We start from the raw sequence: 18,945 nt of genomic DNA, 5'->3' as shown, positions 1-18,945 counted from the left end.
CTGGAGAAAGTCTTTTTTTATTTTGGATAGAATAAGAGCAGCTGTTAATTTTTTAAACAACATTTTAAAGTCAAAATTATTAACCCTTTTAAGCTATATATCATTTCAAACCATCGTTATACAATAACTTGCCTAATTACCCTAACCTGCCTAGTTAACCTAATTAACCTAGTTAAGCCTTTAAATGTCACTTTAAGCTTTTTAGAAGTGTCTTGAAAAATATCTAGTAAAATATTATTTACATCATGGCAAAGATAAAATAAATCAGTTATTAGAAATGAGTTATTAAAACTATTATGTTTAGAAATGTGTTGAAACAAATCTTCTCTCCATTAAACAGAAATTGAGGAAAAAACTAACAGGGGGCTAATAATTCTGACTTCAACTGTATATTAAAAAAGTTTCCGTAACTTTCCTGTTTAAAGTTTGACACTTCTTTAGTTCATTATGTACCAAGACACAATCTTGCTATTTTCTAGGCTAATACGGCTAGGAACTATACTCTCATTCTGACTTAATAATGAAGATATATATATAAATATAATAATGAAACTTCTCTGATGTACCATGGCTGCAGTAGGAGAAATTATTTATGCCTGAAAATAGTCTCCAGCTACACAGTAAAAAATACTGTAAAATTGACAGTATTACTGGTAATTTCTATTGCCAGTAATACTGTAAAATTAACAAGTGCACTGTATATTAACAATTACAATTGAGCTGTAAGATTTTCTTCTTTTGCCAGTCTCTCTCTTTCTTCTCCCACTTTCATTTCTACCATTGGTTCCTATTAGCTCACGCTGTCCAGCTGTTTGCCACGTCCCCCTTAACATCATCATACTCTCTCCAATCTAGCCACTGCCACCATTGCATAAAATTGGTGACAGGACACTACTCGAAGGGCCCGGGACACTTTGAATTTCCGTGTTGTGTGTCAGTGAATCATTTCAATCCGTTAATCAGTGTGTTACATTTTGGTATATGTCCGCTTTTGTTTTATATTCTCCATTCGTCCACCGTCAGATTCACAGTAATCTGAGGTAGGAGAGTGGGACAGGTAAGAATGTCGCACAACATACATTGTGCAAACGTAGGCTGTGAATATCACTTTTGTTAGACAAACTAGGTTAGGGTGCGAGCTCCATCCGCTGTATTTTGGGTTTTCTGTTATCATAGTGTAGGTCACGTCAGAGACACAAAAACTTTCTTTTCAATAATTGAAATATTTTTCTGTTTGAATAGTTAGGGTAGAATTTGGGCCAGTAGAATAGGTTGTTTATTTTATTTTATTTTTATTGTTTGGACGCCGCCCGCATCTCATCTCTCCAACTCTCTCATCTACCCGTTTAAAATGTTGTGTCCCATTTGTTGTTTGTGATTTTCTATATATTTATGTAAACATTTATTGTTCTATATATCTACATATTTTGCACGTATTATCACTATCTTTTGTAAATAAAACTCTCTTTATTGTTTATTGTTATTTGTGGTATTTTGTCCCTCACTCATTGATATTGTGTGTGTGCTTATGTGTTTCATTTAAAAATTAATGCTACTCTCCGTCCCCTTGACTGACCATCTTTAATATTGTAAGTAATACTGTAAAAACGGCCAGTAATGCTGTAAATATTACAGCAATTTGTTACAGTGTAGGTAACAAGATAACTAGTAGTGTTATGTAATTTCATTGTGCCAGGTACAGCAACAAAGTTTCTTGATTATTATGGTGGAATGAGAGTAAAGTACCTTAATTGTTACTGCAGAATGAGAATAAAATACCTTGATTATTACCGCAGAATGAGAGTAGAGCTGGTAGCCATATCAGCGTGGACAACAGCAATATTTCATTTTCCGTCAGTCTTAGTACATGATGTAGCTACAGAATAACAGGATTCAAAAAATTGAAACTGTTTAACTCCAGGTGACTTGTAAAATGAGCCCTTTTCCCAAAAAAGCGTAGTGTTCCTTTAATTTACAACTCACTTTGGTGCTTGTTATATCATATCATAATGAATGAAGCTCTAAACTCAAAGATAAACTCTGAAAGTAGCACATATGGCATGATGCATACTGTATTCATCATTACCCTCTTTATGAGCCGGATCGCTTTCCTCCTCATTTTCTGAGCTGGGGTGTTTCTTCTCCTCGTCTCTTATCGTGGCCTCCTCCTGTGATTCTGTCTTCTGCTCTGGATTTAAGGAGTTAGAGATGTAATTCTCATATTCTTCTTGTTCCTTACTGTGGTCATCCTGAGTAATAATCTGGTTTTGTTTCTGAGACTGCTGCTCTGTCTCCTCGCTCTCCTCTCCTGCTCCTCGCTTCTCTGTTTCTTCTTCTGGTTTCTCCATGGCAACCAGCATTGACTGATCGTCTGTTAGATGGCAAAGGGTTATCTTGAAGTTAAATGCTCATTTGTGTCATAGCATCACTCAATCTAAATGGCTCGGATGATTTAACTAGTAAAAAAGCATTCCCTGCTTTAAGCAAAACAACATTACACAAATAGATAAGAAATCCATGCTGTACAGCATGCTAATCTTTTAGCTTTCCTTTAGGTTAAATTAGATTTTATTAATCTGTGATAAAAATAAACAAATAAATAAATATAAATCTTACATCAAATGTTATTTATTTCAATCACATCTTCATCAAAGATTCGATTAACCTAATAAATAAATAAATAAAAGGAACTATATATTATACTGTATGCTGTGCTTTAATTAATTCTTCTTTTCTTTCAGGTGAAAATCTGTGGTTTGATCAATTTATGTTGCCTAATTTATGATACATACATGCATACATACTGTACATACATATTTAAATAAATAAATACTTGTATATTATCCTGTACATTCCTTATACATGTTTCCTGTAATGTCAAATTTGAAGATTTGATTAATCTGTGATAATTACATGCATGCATGAATAATCTTTTTTTATTATTGTTTTCTATAAGGTTGAAGCCCTCGTGGTTTGATTTATCTAGGATGGATGTACTTAGTTACAGTGCTCAGCATAAAAAAGTACACCTCATTTTGAAAATTTGTATCCATTTCTCAGTGAATACAGGCAATGTATTTTCGTGCATTTAAACAAAACGATTTATTAAACAGATAAATTAATTAAAATAATACTTTAGTCACCAAACATAATTAGAAACTGAAAGATAATACAATTAAAATCAAGCAAAACATTGCCCAAAAAATAAAAATACAACCTTTACATTTTCAATATTTTTTGCTTTTCTTGATTTTTCCTTTTTTAAATTTGTATTTATTGTATTATGTATTATTTAAATTTGTAAATATTTTTCTATAACATATAAATTTAGGTGTACTAGTTTTTGGACCGTTATCGTAAGTTATTTTGTTAGATGAGCTCCAGATTTGGCTTCAGTACTGACTAATCTAATGTATATGCACAAATATAATGTTGTATAGCTTCCTATTAAAAATATGAATTTGAAAGATAGATTTGTGAGGGATGTACTTATATATGCTGAGCACTGTAATGTGTATTATTTATTTATTAATATTATTTCATTCATTTTTTCCAGGTGGAGGTTTGATTCATCAGATTAATTCTTGCTACACTGCCTTTAAATCAAAGTGCAAGGCTGCGGAACAGACTGTTTAAATGGTTTCTCCATGGATCAGTCATTTTGACCTCAGCAGTGCAGTAATAGTAGCAGTGCAGATATAAATGATGTAATGAGAATATGTTAACCTCGAGAAAAAGGCCACCTCATGTGCACCGAGCGCTTACCTCCCTGTAAAAAGACACTGACATGGCTTAATATGAGGCGAGCCGGATGCACAGGTTAGAATGAAAGTATATTTGCAAGGCGTGCAGATCAACACAGATGACAATTTCCAAGGTCAACATTTTTGAATATGGTCGAATGAAGAGCACTGAAAGCCCACTCTCAATTTAGAGGAGCGATTAAAACACAATTAGTGTTTCACTCGACACCTACACTAAGTATAGAATGATATTCAGCTCCCACACACTTGTCCTCAGTCTTAAAAGAGGGGTCCAGAGTGTAATTTAAGGCTTAGTTGTGTTTATAAGATATAAAGCAATGTGTGCTCATGATTCATTTGTAGAAAATCACGTTATTTTTTCATATATCTTACTTTGATTAACGAACTAATGAGTTCGTTATTTGAGATGTATAATGCATGGAAAGCGGCTGTATAGAGAGCGACACTGCTGTCTAAAAGTGTGGGTGTTTACAGCAATTTGACAGATAAATATGAATTTGTAGCTAAATTGTTAACAGTGCCAAACAGCATTTCTCATTGTTTACATCCTTGTTTACATTCTTGCTACAACATACCGTTAACACTAGACACTGCATGTCATAGGTCAATTTTAACAAATAAAAATAATTACAGGTTGTGGCTCACAATCCACAGCTTCGTCTATTATGGTTGGAGGAGTGTCTAGCCGAATGCAGCACTGAACTGGGAGAGATTCTGGAAGTTCTCCTTTGTCAAATGCTAGCTATATACTTTTAAAATAATTCCCTGGAACATAATTAAAATTAAATTATAAGCACTTCTTTCTTTGTGTCGGATCCTTTGGAAGCCCAAATACGGTAACAGAACAAGCTCTGTGGAAATAGCAGCATTTGGATGGCATTTTAGCTTTCTCTGCTGCATTACAGTGCCTCTAGCCACGCCACACCACTTCGCTGCACAGGGTGTATGCGCATGGTGAATGCACGTAATCTGAAGCATTTGTGATCTCACTAACCCGTATGTATTTTTTGTAGTCCCCAAACATTGTTCTCTGTAGGCTTTGCTTAGCTAACTCTGTAAAAGCCAATGTCTCCCTTTGCATTGAACTTTAAGCATATTACATACAGAGATGTATTTTATGCTCACACAACTACATTACACATCAACTGAAGTTTAGAATATGATATCATAGTGGACCACCCTTTTAATGCATGACATATGCAAGACAGTATGTATGGCGTGTATGGCGACAAGCATAAGAAACTGTACAAATCTAGTACCAACATAAATCAGGTAGTGGGTCTTTGCACTAGCAAGAAATGATGCCCACTAGACAGATATGCCCTCTGGCCCGATTCTGTCAGAATGCTGCTAAAATAAGTGCAGCTCTACACTACGATTCACATCAAAATGTGCTTTGAGAGCACTGGATAACTGTCTTCTGTCCTTTGAAGAGTGAAAAGCAATGGGAGAACAAAGAAGCGTTTCATGTTGCTGTTTAGATGATTCTTTCATCTTCTTTCTCTCATATGCAAAAAAAAAAATAAAAATAAAAAAACTGTATATAAGTGTGAATAGAAAAAGACGGAAAAGAAGGAAAGGTTGTAGCAGACCAATGCTGCAATGTGACCTCCAGAGTATGATTATGATTATGCTTGTTTATGTAAATTGTCATTCTACCACTTGATTACTAATATTTGCATAATATTTTGTAAATGTGTTAAAATCACATTTCTGATGACTGAAATTGTGGAATTATTTTTTATTCTACGGCCTGCTGTCCATTACATTTGATAAAATTATTGTTTTGTTTTGTCTTGATCTTGTGAGTGTAGCTAAGGGAACTATAAGGGAGCATTAATTAATACTAATCACAGTTTCTCAAAAAAGATATTTCTAAAAGGGCTGTTGTCATTTGAAATGTTCACTAGATAAACCAAAGTAATCCTTACATACAAAGAAAACCAAACTAATTAGCTTCGAAATTAAGTTATGTGTAATGAAATGACACAGGGATGATGTATTGAACACACGAAGAAAGGAAGGTGTAAAAAGGAATGGAAAGCCCAGACAGCAGCTGAAATCCACCCGCTTCAAATGTTATCACTCAACTGAATAGGCGTTATCATTGGTTATTATCTGATAGATATGGGCCACTAGGGGTCTTCTGCACCTATTAGTAGGCTCAGAAGGCTGTTATCATCCATCCACATGGTTAATGGTAATTGAGAAGACTCCAGACCTGTTTTTACATTACTGTGATGGTTGGGTTTAAGGTTGGGGTAGGGGTAGACGTTAATAAAATACATTTAATGGGATATTTCATACATAATATAAATACTTCTTGTTAACTTCTGGCCACAGCCATATGTGATCTATAGCTGCTTAACCATGTGGATGGATGATAACAGCCTTCTGAGCCTACCAGTAGTCACAGTAGGCCCCTACTGGCCCATATTTATCAGCTGATAAACAACAGATTTCAGAAAAGGAAATAAAGTTGCTAGAATGGCCCAGACAATGTTAAAAACTGGGAAAGAAATCACACATGAGCAATGCGTGCAACTCCATTCTCCATACAAGAGACTTCTTGAAGTTGTCATTACCAAAAAAGCCCTTTAGTATTAAAGTATTAAATAAATTTCAGTAGTTCAGTATTTTCTCCTTGTGTCATTCCATTGTTATTACACATAAACTATTTTCTCAGAATCATTTTTGCTTTGTTTCATGTCAACAGGTCTTCTAGAAATATATTTACCTGCAAAAATCATGACACGTTCGATACATATTTTACTCGCTGTCTGCAACTATTCAAATATCTCTACGCTTCTTTAGCTTTAAATACATATTATACGTTTCATCATTTATCCAAGTGTATGGCTGTTTCCGTACATGCATGTGTGATAATGCGAACAAACAATGACAGCAGGCTGAGCACAGAGTCACGTAGCATGGCAATTAAGAAGTGGATTAATCTCACCTGCAGTTTTCTTCAAGTCTTTAGGGAGGCTGGTCACATGATCAGCCACATCTCCTGGGGGTTTCAGTGCTCTCTCACTGGCTCCTGTGAAAGGGTTTACATATACAGTTAAAGTCCTGTGAAATTTTGATTATTCTTCTAATATTTCCCAATTGATTTTTAAAAGAGCAAAGCAATATTTTCATAGTATTTACTATTATATGTTTTCTTCTGGAGAAAGTCTTATTTCTTTTAGTTGGCTGGAATTAAAAAAAACGTTTGTATAACTGCTAATGCCAATATTATTAGCTTCCTTAACGAATTATATTTCATTATAGAACAAAAGAACAAACAAGCGAGAGAACAAACCACTGTGACTTGTTTAATTAACCGATTTATTTCTAAGTTTAAATCTCTTCATAAAACTCTTATTTTCTGAATGTTACAATCATTAAGTTTTGTAGATGTTGTATCTGTTCTGTTTGTTTCTATCTGTTATAAAGTGTCCTTGAGCACTATGTTAAATATACCTATTATTTTTATTAAGCTTTTTAACTGCACTTTAACCTGAATATCAATATCCTGCAAAACTACAAGTAATATTTTAAATACTGTCATCATGGCAAAGACAAAATTAATCAACTATTAGAAATTAGTTATGAAAACTATTATTCATTCATTTTCAACTGCTTTTCCAGGGCCGGGTCGTGGGGGCAGCAGTCTTGGGAGAGAACCCCAGACTTCCCTCTCCCCAGGAGCATGTGGAGGAGCAGCGGCTCTACTCCAAGCTCCTAACGGGTAAAAGAGCTCCTCACCCATAAGGGTGTGCCCTGCCACCCTGCAAAGGAAACTCATTTCGGCCGCTTATATCCAAGATCTTGTCCTTTCGGTCATAACCCAAAGCTTATGACCATAGGTGAGAGTAGGAATGTAGACTGACCGGTAAAATGAGAGCTTTGCCTTTCAGCTCAGCTCCTTCTTTACCACAAGGGACCAGTACATCGACTGCATTACTGCTGCTGCTGCACCAATCTGCCTGTCAATCTCACATTCCATCCTTCTCTCACTCGTGAACAAAACCCCAAGATACTTGAACTCCTCCACCTAAGGTAAGGACTTTCCTCCAACCTGGAGATGGCAAACCACTTTTTTCCAGTGGAGCACCATAGCCTCGGACTTGGAGTGACGATTATGTTTTTAAAAATTCTCCATTAAACATCACTTGGGAAATGTATCACATGGGAAATATATGAAATATAAATATAATTTGAGAAATATATGAAAGAGAATTGAAATTTTAAAATTAAGTCTTCAACTGTATAAGTTTCAGGGAAATGAAAAGAGTTGATCAGTGTTTCTATTCGCCAGCTGACATTTCAAATGACCAGCTGCTGCCAAAAAAGCCATTAGCACCCAACTGTCATTCTGCTGCCATTAGTGTTTCTCCACAGGAAAACACAGCGAGTTCACGCTGTCCTGGTCAAATCTGCAGCATCTGCTCTTACCTTCGGCAGCGATGTCTTGCAACTCTCGGAGAAAGTTTCTGTGGCGCAGGATACTCACGAGCCTGTCATCTGCAAAACACAACGCACACCTCCTACATTTTCAGCAGTCAGCACTTTATTTTTTTACATTATTTTGCATTAATTGCCTTGAAATTTACTGCCTTCTCCAGAGCGGCACTATTAATCATCTGGGCCGCTGAGAGAGGAGAGAGAAAACGAAAGCAATAAAGAGGGGAGATCTACGTTGAATTAACGTCGAGTCAAGCTTTTCCTTTCTGCTGACCGACAAACAGCACATGCAGAGTCTGCTGCTCACTGCTGTTCGCTGAACTGCTTACTTTCTCTCTCTAAATGTCTGTCGTCTTATTTCCCTGCCAAGCTTCTTCTCAATCTGTTAAAGTTGTGGCAGAGAACTTGCAGCAGAACTTGGCAGAATATCATCGTACAAAGATTTCATGTATGATAGATAAGTGTTAGGAGATGGCATTTTGGTGTCTGTATATTAAATGACCATTGTAATACACTTATTTGAACTATTAAATTCTGTTTGTGACTATAGTAAAAAAAACAGGTGAGAATCTTTGCAATGTCCCTATGTCATTATAAATGTAAGGTGCAAAATTCATATTTTATTTTATATTATATTTTTTGCAGAAATAGAAAAACAAAGAACAGACAAACAAACCCTTCATGAAACAAAAATCTGTGCAAAATGTCAAATAAAGCATGAAACAAGGGAAAATAGCAACATACAAGACATATATGACCTACAAAAAGACACAGCAATAGATGTAAAGAGAGAGAGAAAAAAAATAACTTACAAATCTTCAGAAATTAAACATTATTATTAGTCTTTGTGGTGTTTTAGAAAAAAAAAAAGACTGGATCCCACGTTTTATCAAATTTACGAGAGTTCCCAGAAGTGGTATATCTTATTCTTTCCAAATGTTAAGAGGAGAGAAGTCCAAGAAGCCAGTCAGAAAACAAACATTTTTCTTCCAGAAACAAAAGGATAACTTTTTTAGCTATGATCATGCCATACTGAACATGTGACCGTACATTTCGGTTGAGAGTCTCCAGAAAAACTGACCATCCAAAAATTGCTATCATTGGATCAGGGAGTAAAACACAATCGTAAACTGAAATATTTCTAAGCAAAAAAGCTGAATTTGAACAACTAGTTCATTCATTCATTCATTTATTTTCTTTTCAGCTTAGTCCCTTTATTAATCTGGGGTCACCACAGCGGAATGAACCACCAACTTTTCCAGCATATGTTTTACGCAGCGGATGCCCTTTCAGCTGCAACCCATCACTGGGAAACAACCATACACTCTAATACATTATGGACAATTTAGTTTACACAATTCACCTGTACTGCATGTCTTTAGACTTGTGGGGGAAACCGGAGCACCCGGAGGAAACCAATGTAAACAAGGGAAGAACATGCAAACTCCTCACAGAAATGCCAACTGACCCAGCCGAGGCTTGAACCAGTGACCTTCTTGCTGTGAGTCGACAGCACTACCTACTGTGCCACCACGTCACCCAACAACTTGTTTTCAACTGAAAAAAAAACTTTGTTAAGTACACTTCACATTGATTAATTACACAAGGTTCCATCATGTTTCTTTGATTAAATACAGATTTTAAAAAGTTGAGATATTCTTTTTGAATCACCCTGTATAACATACAATTTTTTAAAAATTAAGTATATTAAGTATAGTATATAATAAATAGCAATTATTAATGGACCAAATGTTTTGCAACCAAATGTGTTGACTTAAAAAATTATCTATGAAATAAAAAGTGCTTTATTTATTTATGATTCATTTACTTACAAACTACTTATTTAAAATGAGATGAATCAACACAATTCTTATGTTTTTTGGGACAATTTAATTCTTTTATGTTTAACTTAATCGATTTGTGTTGGGACAACATGAAGGAATTGTGTGAAACCCAGCATTTTTTACAGTACACAGTATACACTACATTTATATAATATTTTCTGCAATAACATTATAATATAACATAACATAACATAATATAGGGTGGCGCAGTGGGTAGCGCTGTTGCCTCACAGCAAGAAGGTTGTGTACTTGGGTCATCTAAATAAAGAAAGACTCAAAGGTAAAGATAATCAATTAATTTTTACCTGTTTAACCTAACACTCCTAAATAAAGTCAATTTTACATGATATTGACAAGTTAATTGTTCCTGATATAAAAATTTAATTGAAATTTATTTGTGCAAATTGTTATGATTTTTTAAGTTTTTTTAAGAATTTTTTAAGTTGTAGGATTTATAAGTAAATCTTAAGAGTTTTTTTAGTGTAGGTTCAAATACATTCATGTTTAACAATAATATAATAATATACAATACAATAATATTAATACTATAGTAATTTACTTTATTTGTGCTATTTACAGAAACATTTAATATTCTTCTGTGTTAAAAATACAATCCTCAGTGTCTTCATTAAATTCTGTTTTGCTCTTGTTATCTGCCCTAGCTCTCCCTCCTTCTGTCAATCTCTGCCCATCACTGTTTCTTTGTCCTCGACTCATTGTGTAAGCCTCAGACCGAGTGTTTGATTTCAGCGTTGTAAGCATTATCTCAGTAACAATACCTGCTTTGTTAATAGAAGGATTGATTTTCCAACTATTAAAAGTTCCAAGGCAAAAAGCCCCTGCAATGTGACTAAACATTGCACAGCCAAACTTCGTACTACGGCTTCTACTGCGCTAAAGTCATTAGATGTTTGGTCTATTAAATTCGGGCTATCAGAAACAGTCACAGCTGCTATATTGATCATACTTGGAAGGTCACTGCTGATGATGGGGAAGAGCTGCACTCAACTGCAACTAAATACTGGGAAATAGTTATAGAGAAATGGAGTCCAGATGTCAGTGATGCAGGTACTCACCAGTGCTGAGGGTTTCAAGGCAGTCCTGGGACACTGGGATTGGATGAGGCTTAGACAGAGCATCTGCAATCACCTCCACAATACACTTCATCACCTATGCAAAGACAAAAAGATTTGGATATGAAACAGCATGCCATGGTTAAGCCTTTTTAAGACATACCTGAAACTTGCAAACAAACTTTTTTTTTCGTTTTGTTACTCTATACATGGCTTAAAATTTTGATTAATTAATTATTAACAAATATTAATAAAATAATTATTAATTATTAGCACCGCTGTGAAATGTTTTTTCAAATGTTTTCCAAGTGAACAAAGATACATGGGAAGCAGCTTTAAACAGGGTTCATTCCTCATCTATATGCACACGTCTCTGCCTCATTCAGTGTAAAGTGGTTCACCGAGTACACTGGTCAAAATATAGGCTCGCACTAATCCGGAGTGTGATAGGTGTCATTCAGGTTTAGGCACTTTAACCCATATGTTCTGGACATGCCTGGCTCTTTCCTCATTCTGGGGCTCAGTATTTCTTTCTCGTTCAGCCATTACTTCAATAGATCTAGCACTATCACCTATTATTGGTCTATTTAGTGTGATGCCTGATAATTACACATTACCCACTTACTTTTTAAACTTTGAGGCTTTTCTTACTTTGCTTGCTGGGCATGTAATTTTATTAAACTGGAAGCACCCCCAGTCACCCTCGCATGTACAGTGGCTGAAAGATGTTTTGTATTTTGTCAAACTAGAGAAGATTAGATACTCCCTTCAAAGACATAACAGAACGTTTGTTATGAACGCTAGACTAATCGCTCTTGCTAACCTTGACAATAATAATGCAACAGTTTGTAATCTTTCATTACTCTAATTGTAACATTGAAATTGTTGCATAAAGGTAGATGTCTGCCCCTCATTTAGTTGTGTAATTTAATTTAATTTAATTATTCCTCTAAGGGTTATTTGTTTGTAAAATGTAAAAAAAATGTTAAAGAAATCATAAATAACACAAATATTTTCCAAGTGCAGGTTAACAGAACATTTTCAAAACATTTTTCAACATAACAATTCCAATAACTAATTTCTAATAATAAATTATTTTTGTCTTTGACATGATGGCTGTACATAATATTTTACTAGTTATTTTACAAGATGACTGGTATTCAGCTTAACGTGCAGTTTAAAGGATTAACTAGGTTAATCATTTTAACTATGCAAGTTGGGTGAATTCAGTGGTTCTCAATTCCGGTCCTTGAGCCGGATCCTCCTTGTGTGTCAAATAAGAGAGACATACACAATGTGCAGGATGGGCAGGCCTGAGGAATGGATTCAAGAACCACTGGGTAATTAGACAAGTCATCATCATTGATGAGGGCAGCATGGTGGCGCAGTGGGTAGTGTTCTCGCCTCACAGCAAGAAGGTCATTTTCGAGCCTCGGCTGTGTCAGTTGGCATTTCTGTGTGGAGTTTGCATGTTCTCCCTGTGTTCGCGTGGGTTTCCTCCGGGTGCTCCAGTTTCCCCCACAAGTCCAAAGACATGTGCGATAGGTGAATTGGGTAAGCTAAATTGTCCGTGGTGTATGTGTGTGAATGAGAGTGTATGGGTGTTTCCCAGTGATGGGTTGCAGCTGGAAGTCAATGGCTTGGGTCATTCGCTGCATAAAACGTATGCTGGATAAATTGGTGGTTCATTCCACTGTGTAGACCCCAGATTAATAAAGAGATTAAGCTGAAAAGAAAATGAATGAATGAATCATCAGTGATTTGTTCTGTTGCAAACAAAAAAAATACTAATATTGAGTCTAATAATATTGAACTCAGCAGTTTTTGATTTTTTTTAAATATGTTTTTAATCCAGTCAAACTGAAAAAAATAATATTTTCTCCAAAAGAAAAAATGCAATAGCAAATACTTTGAAAGATTTCCTTGCTCTGGTAAACATCACTTACATTATAGTTAAATATGTTAAATAGTAATAGTAGTAAAATAGTAATATTGAGACCATTTTGACAAGTTTTTGTTATTTTCAGGACTCTGTGATGAATGGAAAGTAGACCAAAAAAGAACAGTGTTTATGGGAAATATTGTTATGATAGTAGTGTCTATAAATCATGGTTATTTTAGTATCACTGCAATACTATATATATATATATATTACATTAATAGTAACATTTTTAATGTTAGATTGTGATTTACATTTTTGTTAACATGTTCAAAATGTGTTGTTTTTAATTTATTATGTTTATTAAAATATTCTACATTTTAGTTAACTATAATGACCCCGGTTATTATATGGACTGCACACATTCATGAGATCAATGTGATAGAGGACATAGCAGCAGAATGCCAATAATATCTCAAAGCCTCGCATTTCCTTACTGTCTTACATTTCACTTTCAATCAATGTCATTTCCTCCTCAGTACTTCCATCCCGCTCGCCTGCCTCTGCGATCTGTTTTGGCTCCACATTCCCCCCCAAAGTCAAACATTCTCTACTGTCAGGGAAAAACAGCCTCCCTCAGTAAGGCCAAAGTGCTGCTGAAATGGCATTATCATTTTACTGAGGAGAACTGCATCTGTTTGCAACCTGACACTGCCGTTGTCTTTTCTGCCCAAACTTTGGATTTGCGATTTCGATCTTTTTTTAGTGTTCTCTATTAAAGCTAAATAATCTCTTAAGGTGTTGATCATCATCAGAAATGAGAAATGAGCATGTAATAATAGCATAAATTAAATGAATGAAATACTTTTGAACATAAAGGTTGTTTATTTTTTTGCACTTTACTTGCTCGATGTTGCATGAAGAACCTTTAACATCCTTGGAACCTTTTCATCTCAGTTCGTCACAGTGCAAGGTGCTTCTTTAGGTCATGAAATGACTCTTCACACTATGAAAACTGGATCTTAAAGGGCTAGTTCACCCAAATATGAAAAATCTGTCATTATTTACTCATCCTGCACTTAATCCAAACTTGAGTTTCTTTCTTCTGTTGAGCACACACACACACTCAAATAAAGAATATTCCTATTATGTATGTCAATGACTGCTTTTTCCAACATTGGTCAGAATATCTCTTTCTACTGAAGAAAGAAAGTTGCTAACAATTCACACTATTAACTACTGGCTTATACCTGCCTATTATTAAAATATTAACTGTTTATTAGTAGCTATAATCTATGATCTTGGTGGTTCATTCTGCTGTGGTGACACCTGATTAGTAAAGAGACTAAGCCAAAGGAAAATGAATGAATGAATAATCTACATTCCTAATCCAATACCTTAAACCAGTGGTTCCCAAAGTGGGGGTCGGGACACCCTAGAGGGGTCGTGGGACAATGAGGTGTGGGGGGTCACTTAGTGACTTCCAAAGATCAATCAGAATTACCATATGCATCCAAAACCTACAGAAGACCCAACAAGCCATCAGCCTTTCAAATTTTCTGCGACCCCTGGGGTGATTATGTTATGTTAAAGACACAGCACATTGATTTTAAGGCACCTAGTTAAACTTTCTGACACCTTTACTGCACTCATGTACATTAAAAATAAATACAGGCCTCAACTGAACATAGAGGATGGTCAAAATTAAACGATTAATAGACTTGGGCCTATTTGTTATGTGTGCGGCGTTGTGTGCAAGGTTTATATAATTATAACCACCTCAGAGAATATTGGGTATCACGAGTCACTGGCATTGTTATTTTGGGTGTTGTGGGCTGAAAAGTTTGGGAACCCCTGCCTTAAACCACTGGTGTCAAACTCAGTTCCTGGAGGGCTGCAGCTCTGCACAGTTTAGCTTTAAAGCTGACAAAACACACCTGATCAAACTAATTGAGTCCTTCAAGCTTGTTTTAAACCTCCAGGTCAGTGTGTTGAAGCAAAGTTGGAACTAAACTGTTGAGAGCTGCAGCCCTCCACCCCTGCCTTAAACTAAAACATCCTTACTATTAATAGGCAGCTAATTAATAGTTTATTGAGTGAATGTTAACGCTCTGTTATAAGCCTGAATTAGGACTTAAAATGAAGTGTTACCAGAAATGTATTCATGTTCAGAACCCCAGTTTGAGTAAATAATGAGGAAATTTTCATTTTAAATTAAATAATTTTGCTTTAATTGAACAAATTTAATTATTGTAAAATTATTTGTATTAATCTCTTTAAGAACTCTTTTAAGTAAAGGATCTTTGTGGAACAAGAAAAGGGAGATTTAGTGTGATTTTTTAAAACATTTTCTATTAAAATAGATTCTCTTAAGCTTTATTTTTATGGCCAAAGATGAGAAATAAGCATGTGATGATGCCATCTTAAATAAATGAACACACAACCCAACTTTAGTTGACTTCATTATAGTTGAAGAGCACAGTTTGCAGTCATCTGTAGTCGGTAGCCTCCTCTGAATAAGCACACATGGCACCAGCTGTCACTAGGATGAAGTCGTGTTGTTGAGTCACTGTCTCACTTATGCTGCTTTCCTCCACATTTCCTGACAACACCGACTAATGCTGTTGCCTTTCTGCCAATCCTTATGCTCCTGTTTCTTAGATGGCTGCGCATTAATTTAATATTGTACAGCACTTGAGACTGAAATAGCATTTTATTTGTGTAAAACAATGATTCATAAACTCCTTCGCATCCTTACCTTCACATCCTTCTCTTCCATGTGACCTGGAGAGACTGGTGCAGAGATGACTGGAAATAAAAAGAATGTTTGATTAACAAAAGCATGATGTGATAATGCAATTAACCTACACATAACCATGGGTTAACTTAAAGCATGGGACTCAAACTCGATTCCTGAAGGGCGGCAGCTCTGCACAGTTTAGTTCCAATGCTAATTAAACACACCTGATCAAACTAATCAAGGTCTTCAAGAGACTATTAAGCAGGTGGGTAAAGTCTAGATCGGATACGCAACTGGCCGGAAGTGCGATATGCACATTAATATAGCAGCATTTTTTTATGACACTGTATAACAATAATTCATATTTTTACAGTGCTGTGATGGTTGAGTTTAGGGTTGGGGTGGGGGTAGGTGTTAAAAAATACAATTTATTGGGTAATTTAATAGATAACAAAAATATTTCTCGGTACAACTGCTGTTTATACTTACTGTGATGGTTGGGTTTAGGGTTGGGGTGGGGTAGACGTTGGGGTAGACGTAAAATACAATAAATGTGAAAAATTTATAATTGGCAGAAATAATTCTCGTTTACTTCCGGCCGCAACCATATCCGATCTAGCAACAACCAAGCAGGTGTGAGTTGGAGGTGGCTGAAACTATGCAGAGCTGCGGCCCTCCAGGAATTGAGTTTGAGACCATTGACTTAAAGGGATAGTTCACCCAAAACTGAAATTTCAGTCATCATTTACTCACCCTTCACTTGTTCCAACCCTGTTTGTCTTTTTTCCTTCTGCTGAACACTAAAGAAGATTTTTTGAGGAAATCTTTTAACCATTGACTTCCATAGCATGAACGACAAATGCAAGTCAATGTTTACATTGTTCCCGCATTCTTCAAAATATCTTCTTTATTGTTCAACAGAAAAAGAAACTCATAAAGGTTTGGAGTCACTTGTGGTTGAGTAGATAGTGAGTACATGTTCATTTTTGAGTGAACAATCCCTTTAACGTTTAAACGTCTCGTTAGCCTTCAGGTTAAGTAATAAAGGTTTTGTGAGCGTTTAGCAACAAACAACCAATCATAAACTGTTTCAGCGGTCATCTTATAAATATTCATGTGCTTTGTAGTGAAACTTTCGCGCGCTGCTTATGTCAAACATGTCGACCGATAAAGGGAAGCCATTAACGGACAAATTATTAGTTTAAGTAAACCAGAGGGGAGATTTACAAAGATATACAAATATACAAGTGTCGCATGTTTTTATGGCTGATAAATGTTACTAACTGACACTGTATGTGAAATAAACAAGTATAACAGTATGAAATCTCGAAAAAAAATAACCAATTACTAACGCAAAATAAAACATTAACAATGCGATGTGTGAAATCACTGCGTTTACAAATGTCAAGTGTGAAAAGCCCGTTTGCGTTCCTCTCAAGTGTTTCTTCGCTGTCCTTGGTGCTGACGGAGACATTGCACAGCTCACATGTATGCTAAGCAAGTCAACTTAAGCAATGAATCATCCAAAATAACGCAAAGTACTCCCACAGCGTGATCTTTCATATATCTTGCACACTTACCAATATTCACCAGGAGCAGGAGAGCAGCGCATCCTCGCGCGATCATTGTCGTGATGCGAAGTGCAGGCATCTGTTCTGCTTAAAAGTGGCGAGCGAAAGCAAATGAACGTTAATATTTCCCTGTCCTCACAATAAATGAAAACACTGGCTGATTTAGGGATGCATTATTGCGCATTGGGCGCTGCTCGTGTTCGTTTCGTCGGCTCCTCAGACCACAATGCCTCAGTGTCACTATCAACTACCGCAGCGATGCCGCCTTTATATAGTCGACATGAAGAGGAAATGACATCAGTGTGAAATACAGCTGCCCACTACTCAGGGGCAGACTTAGTGATTTTGGGGGCCCTAAGCTATTCCAGGTATGAGGCCTTAGCATTGAAACTCAAAACACTCTCTTTTTCTATAGATATTTCTTCTTTGTATTCTGTTTTTTATAAATAACTGCATCTTAAAATATATCTTAAGGAGAACCTCTTTAGTGTAAAACTAAATACAATAAATTCAAAAATAAAAAAAACTTGTTCACAAACTATATGCAGTTAATTAGCCATAATTGTGATTTGTGATTAAATATTAATGTTTGCATATGCGGTATGGCACGTTCCACAATTCATGTGTGCCCCGAGTTTAGAAAAGAAGTAATAACGTTAAAATATTAATGGTTATAGACAGCTTTTACAACATATGATAGAAAAATTATAAAAGAGCTATTTGATTAATATAAGCTTCTTGGCATCGGTCAGAGTCCCTTAATTCCCCGGCGCCCTTAGCTGCTTACCTTGCATCTACTTAATTTTTTTTGTGCTTATATATATATATTGTGCATGCATATTACATCTAGACTCGAGATGAATGTAATATATCTTTTTTATATCTATCCAAAAAGATGATCTGCTAAGGACAATTCCTACCTGGTTCTTTATATTCTGCTTCAGACTAAATAATTAATTTCATTAGGGTCAAATATAAAGCATCTCGATCTGCATCAAATTACTTATACAAAACTAATAACATAAACAGCATAACATATTAATAACATAACACTAAAGGTCTTTAAATGACTTACTAATATTAATAACTAACAAATAAAATATAAATATTGGTCAAATAAGATTCCATCGGGATTAAATTTACATATGGGGAGGGGGGGGGGTGTATTACACTGTTATGAACTTTTTTTTTTTTAAATAAATAGAATCATTGACAACCATTCACTTTTTATTATAAAAACTCGTTATTCTGAAGCTCCAAGCTAATTAGTAGTTACAACAAAAACAAAGTGTCATTTCAATACAATTATGATCAAGGAAAAGCCAAGATATATTGTACCAGTGGGTTTTCATTCAGATCCTAAAAATGTCTGTACATTGAATTATTCAAGGAAAAATGCTTTGACCCACAGGTATTGTTCAGTTGAGCCTCAGGTGTTAAAACTGACTGGAGACAATATTTATAATAACTCAAGTTTTATGAAATTAATATACCATATTTTATTGCAATACTTTTAAGTCTTTATTATTTGTATTTTAAGGCCACATTATTTATATTTAAAATAAAATAATAAAGTAAAAATATGTTTTATTATTATATGTCATATAATTGCTTACTTTTGA

General features: G+C 35.3%; 1 protein-coding gene across 2 annotated transcripts in view; it reads right to left on the bottom strand.

The window, feature by feature from the left end:
- Positions 1–17,594, bottom strand: part of chga (chromogranin A) — a 28,107-nt gene extending 10,513 nt beyond the window's left edge. The window contains exons 1-6 of one of the 2 annotated variants that reach the window (XM_056481390.1): positions 17,333–17,594; positions 15,771–15,820; positions 11,137–11,230; positions 8,208–8,276; positions 6,724–6,807; positions 2,087–2,371 (exon numbers count right to left, since the gene is read on the bottom strand). In XM_056481390.1, the coding sequence (XP_056337365.1) occupies positions 2,087–2,371; positions 6,724–6,807; positions 8,208–8,276; positions 11,137–11,230; positions 15,771–15,820; positions 17,333–17,402 (652 nt within the window). In that variant the 5' untranslated portion in view covers positions 17,403–17,594. The remainder of the gene's footprint in view (positions 1–2,086; positions 2,372–6,723; positions 6,808–8,207; positions 8,277–11,136; positions 11,231–15,770; positions 15,821–17,332) is intronic. The other variant, XM_056481389.1, reaches the window with a different exon arrangement.
- Between the last annotated feature and the right edge of the window lie 1,351 nt (positions 17,595–18,945).

The sequence above is a fragment of the Danio aesculapii genome, chromosome 20, assembly GCF_903798145.1.
Source record: "Danio aesculapii chromosome 20, fDanAes4.1, whole genome shotgun sequence".
In the NCBI taxonomy this organism is placed as follows: Eukaryota; Metazoa; Chordata; class Actinopteri; order Cypriniformes; family Danionidae; genus Danio; species Danio aesculapii.
The sequence above is the reverse complement of the archived record's forward strand: the minus strand, read 5'-3'. Positions and strand labels throughout refer to the sequence as shown.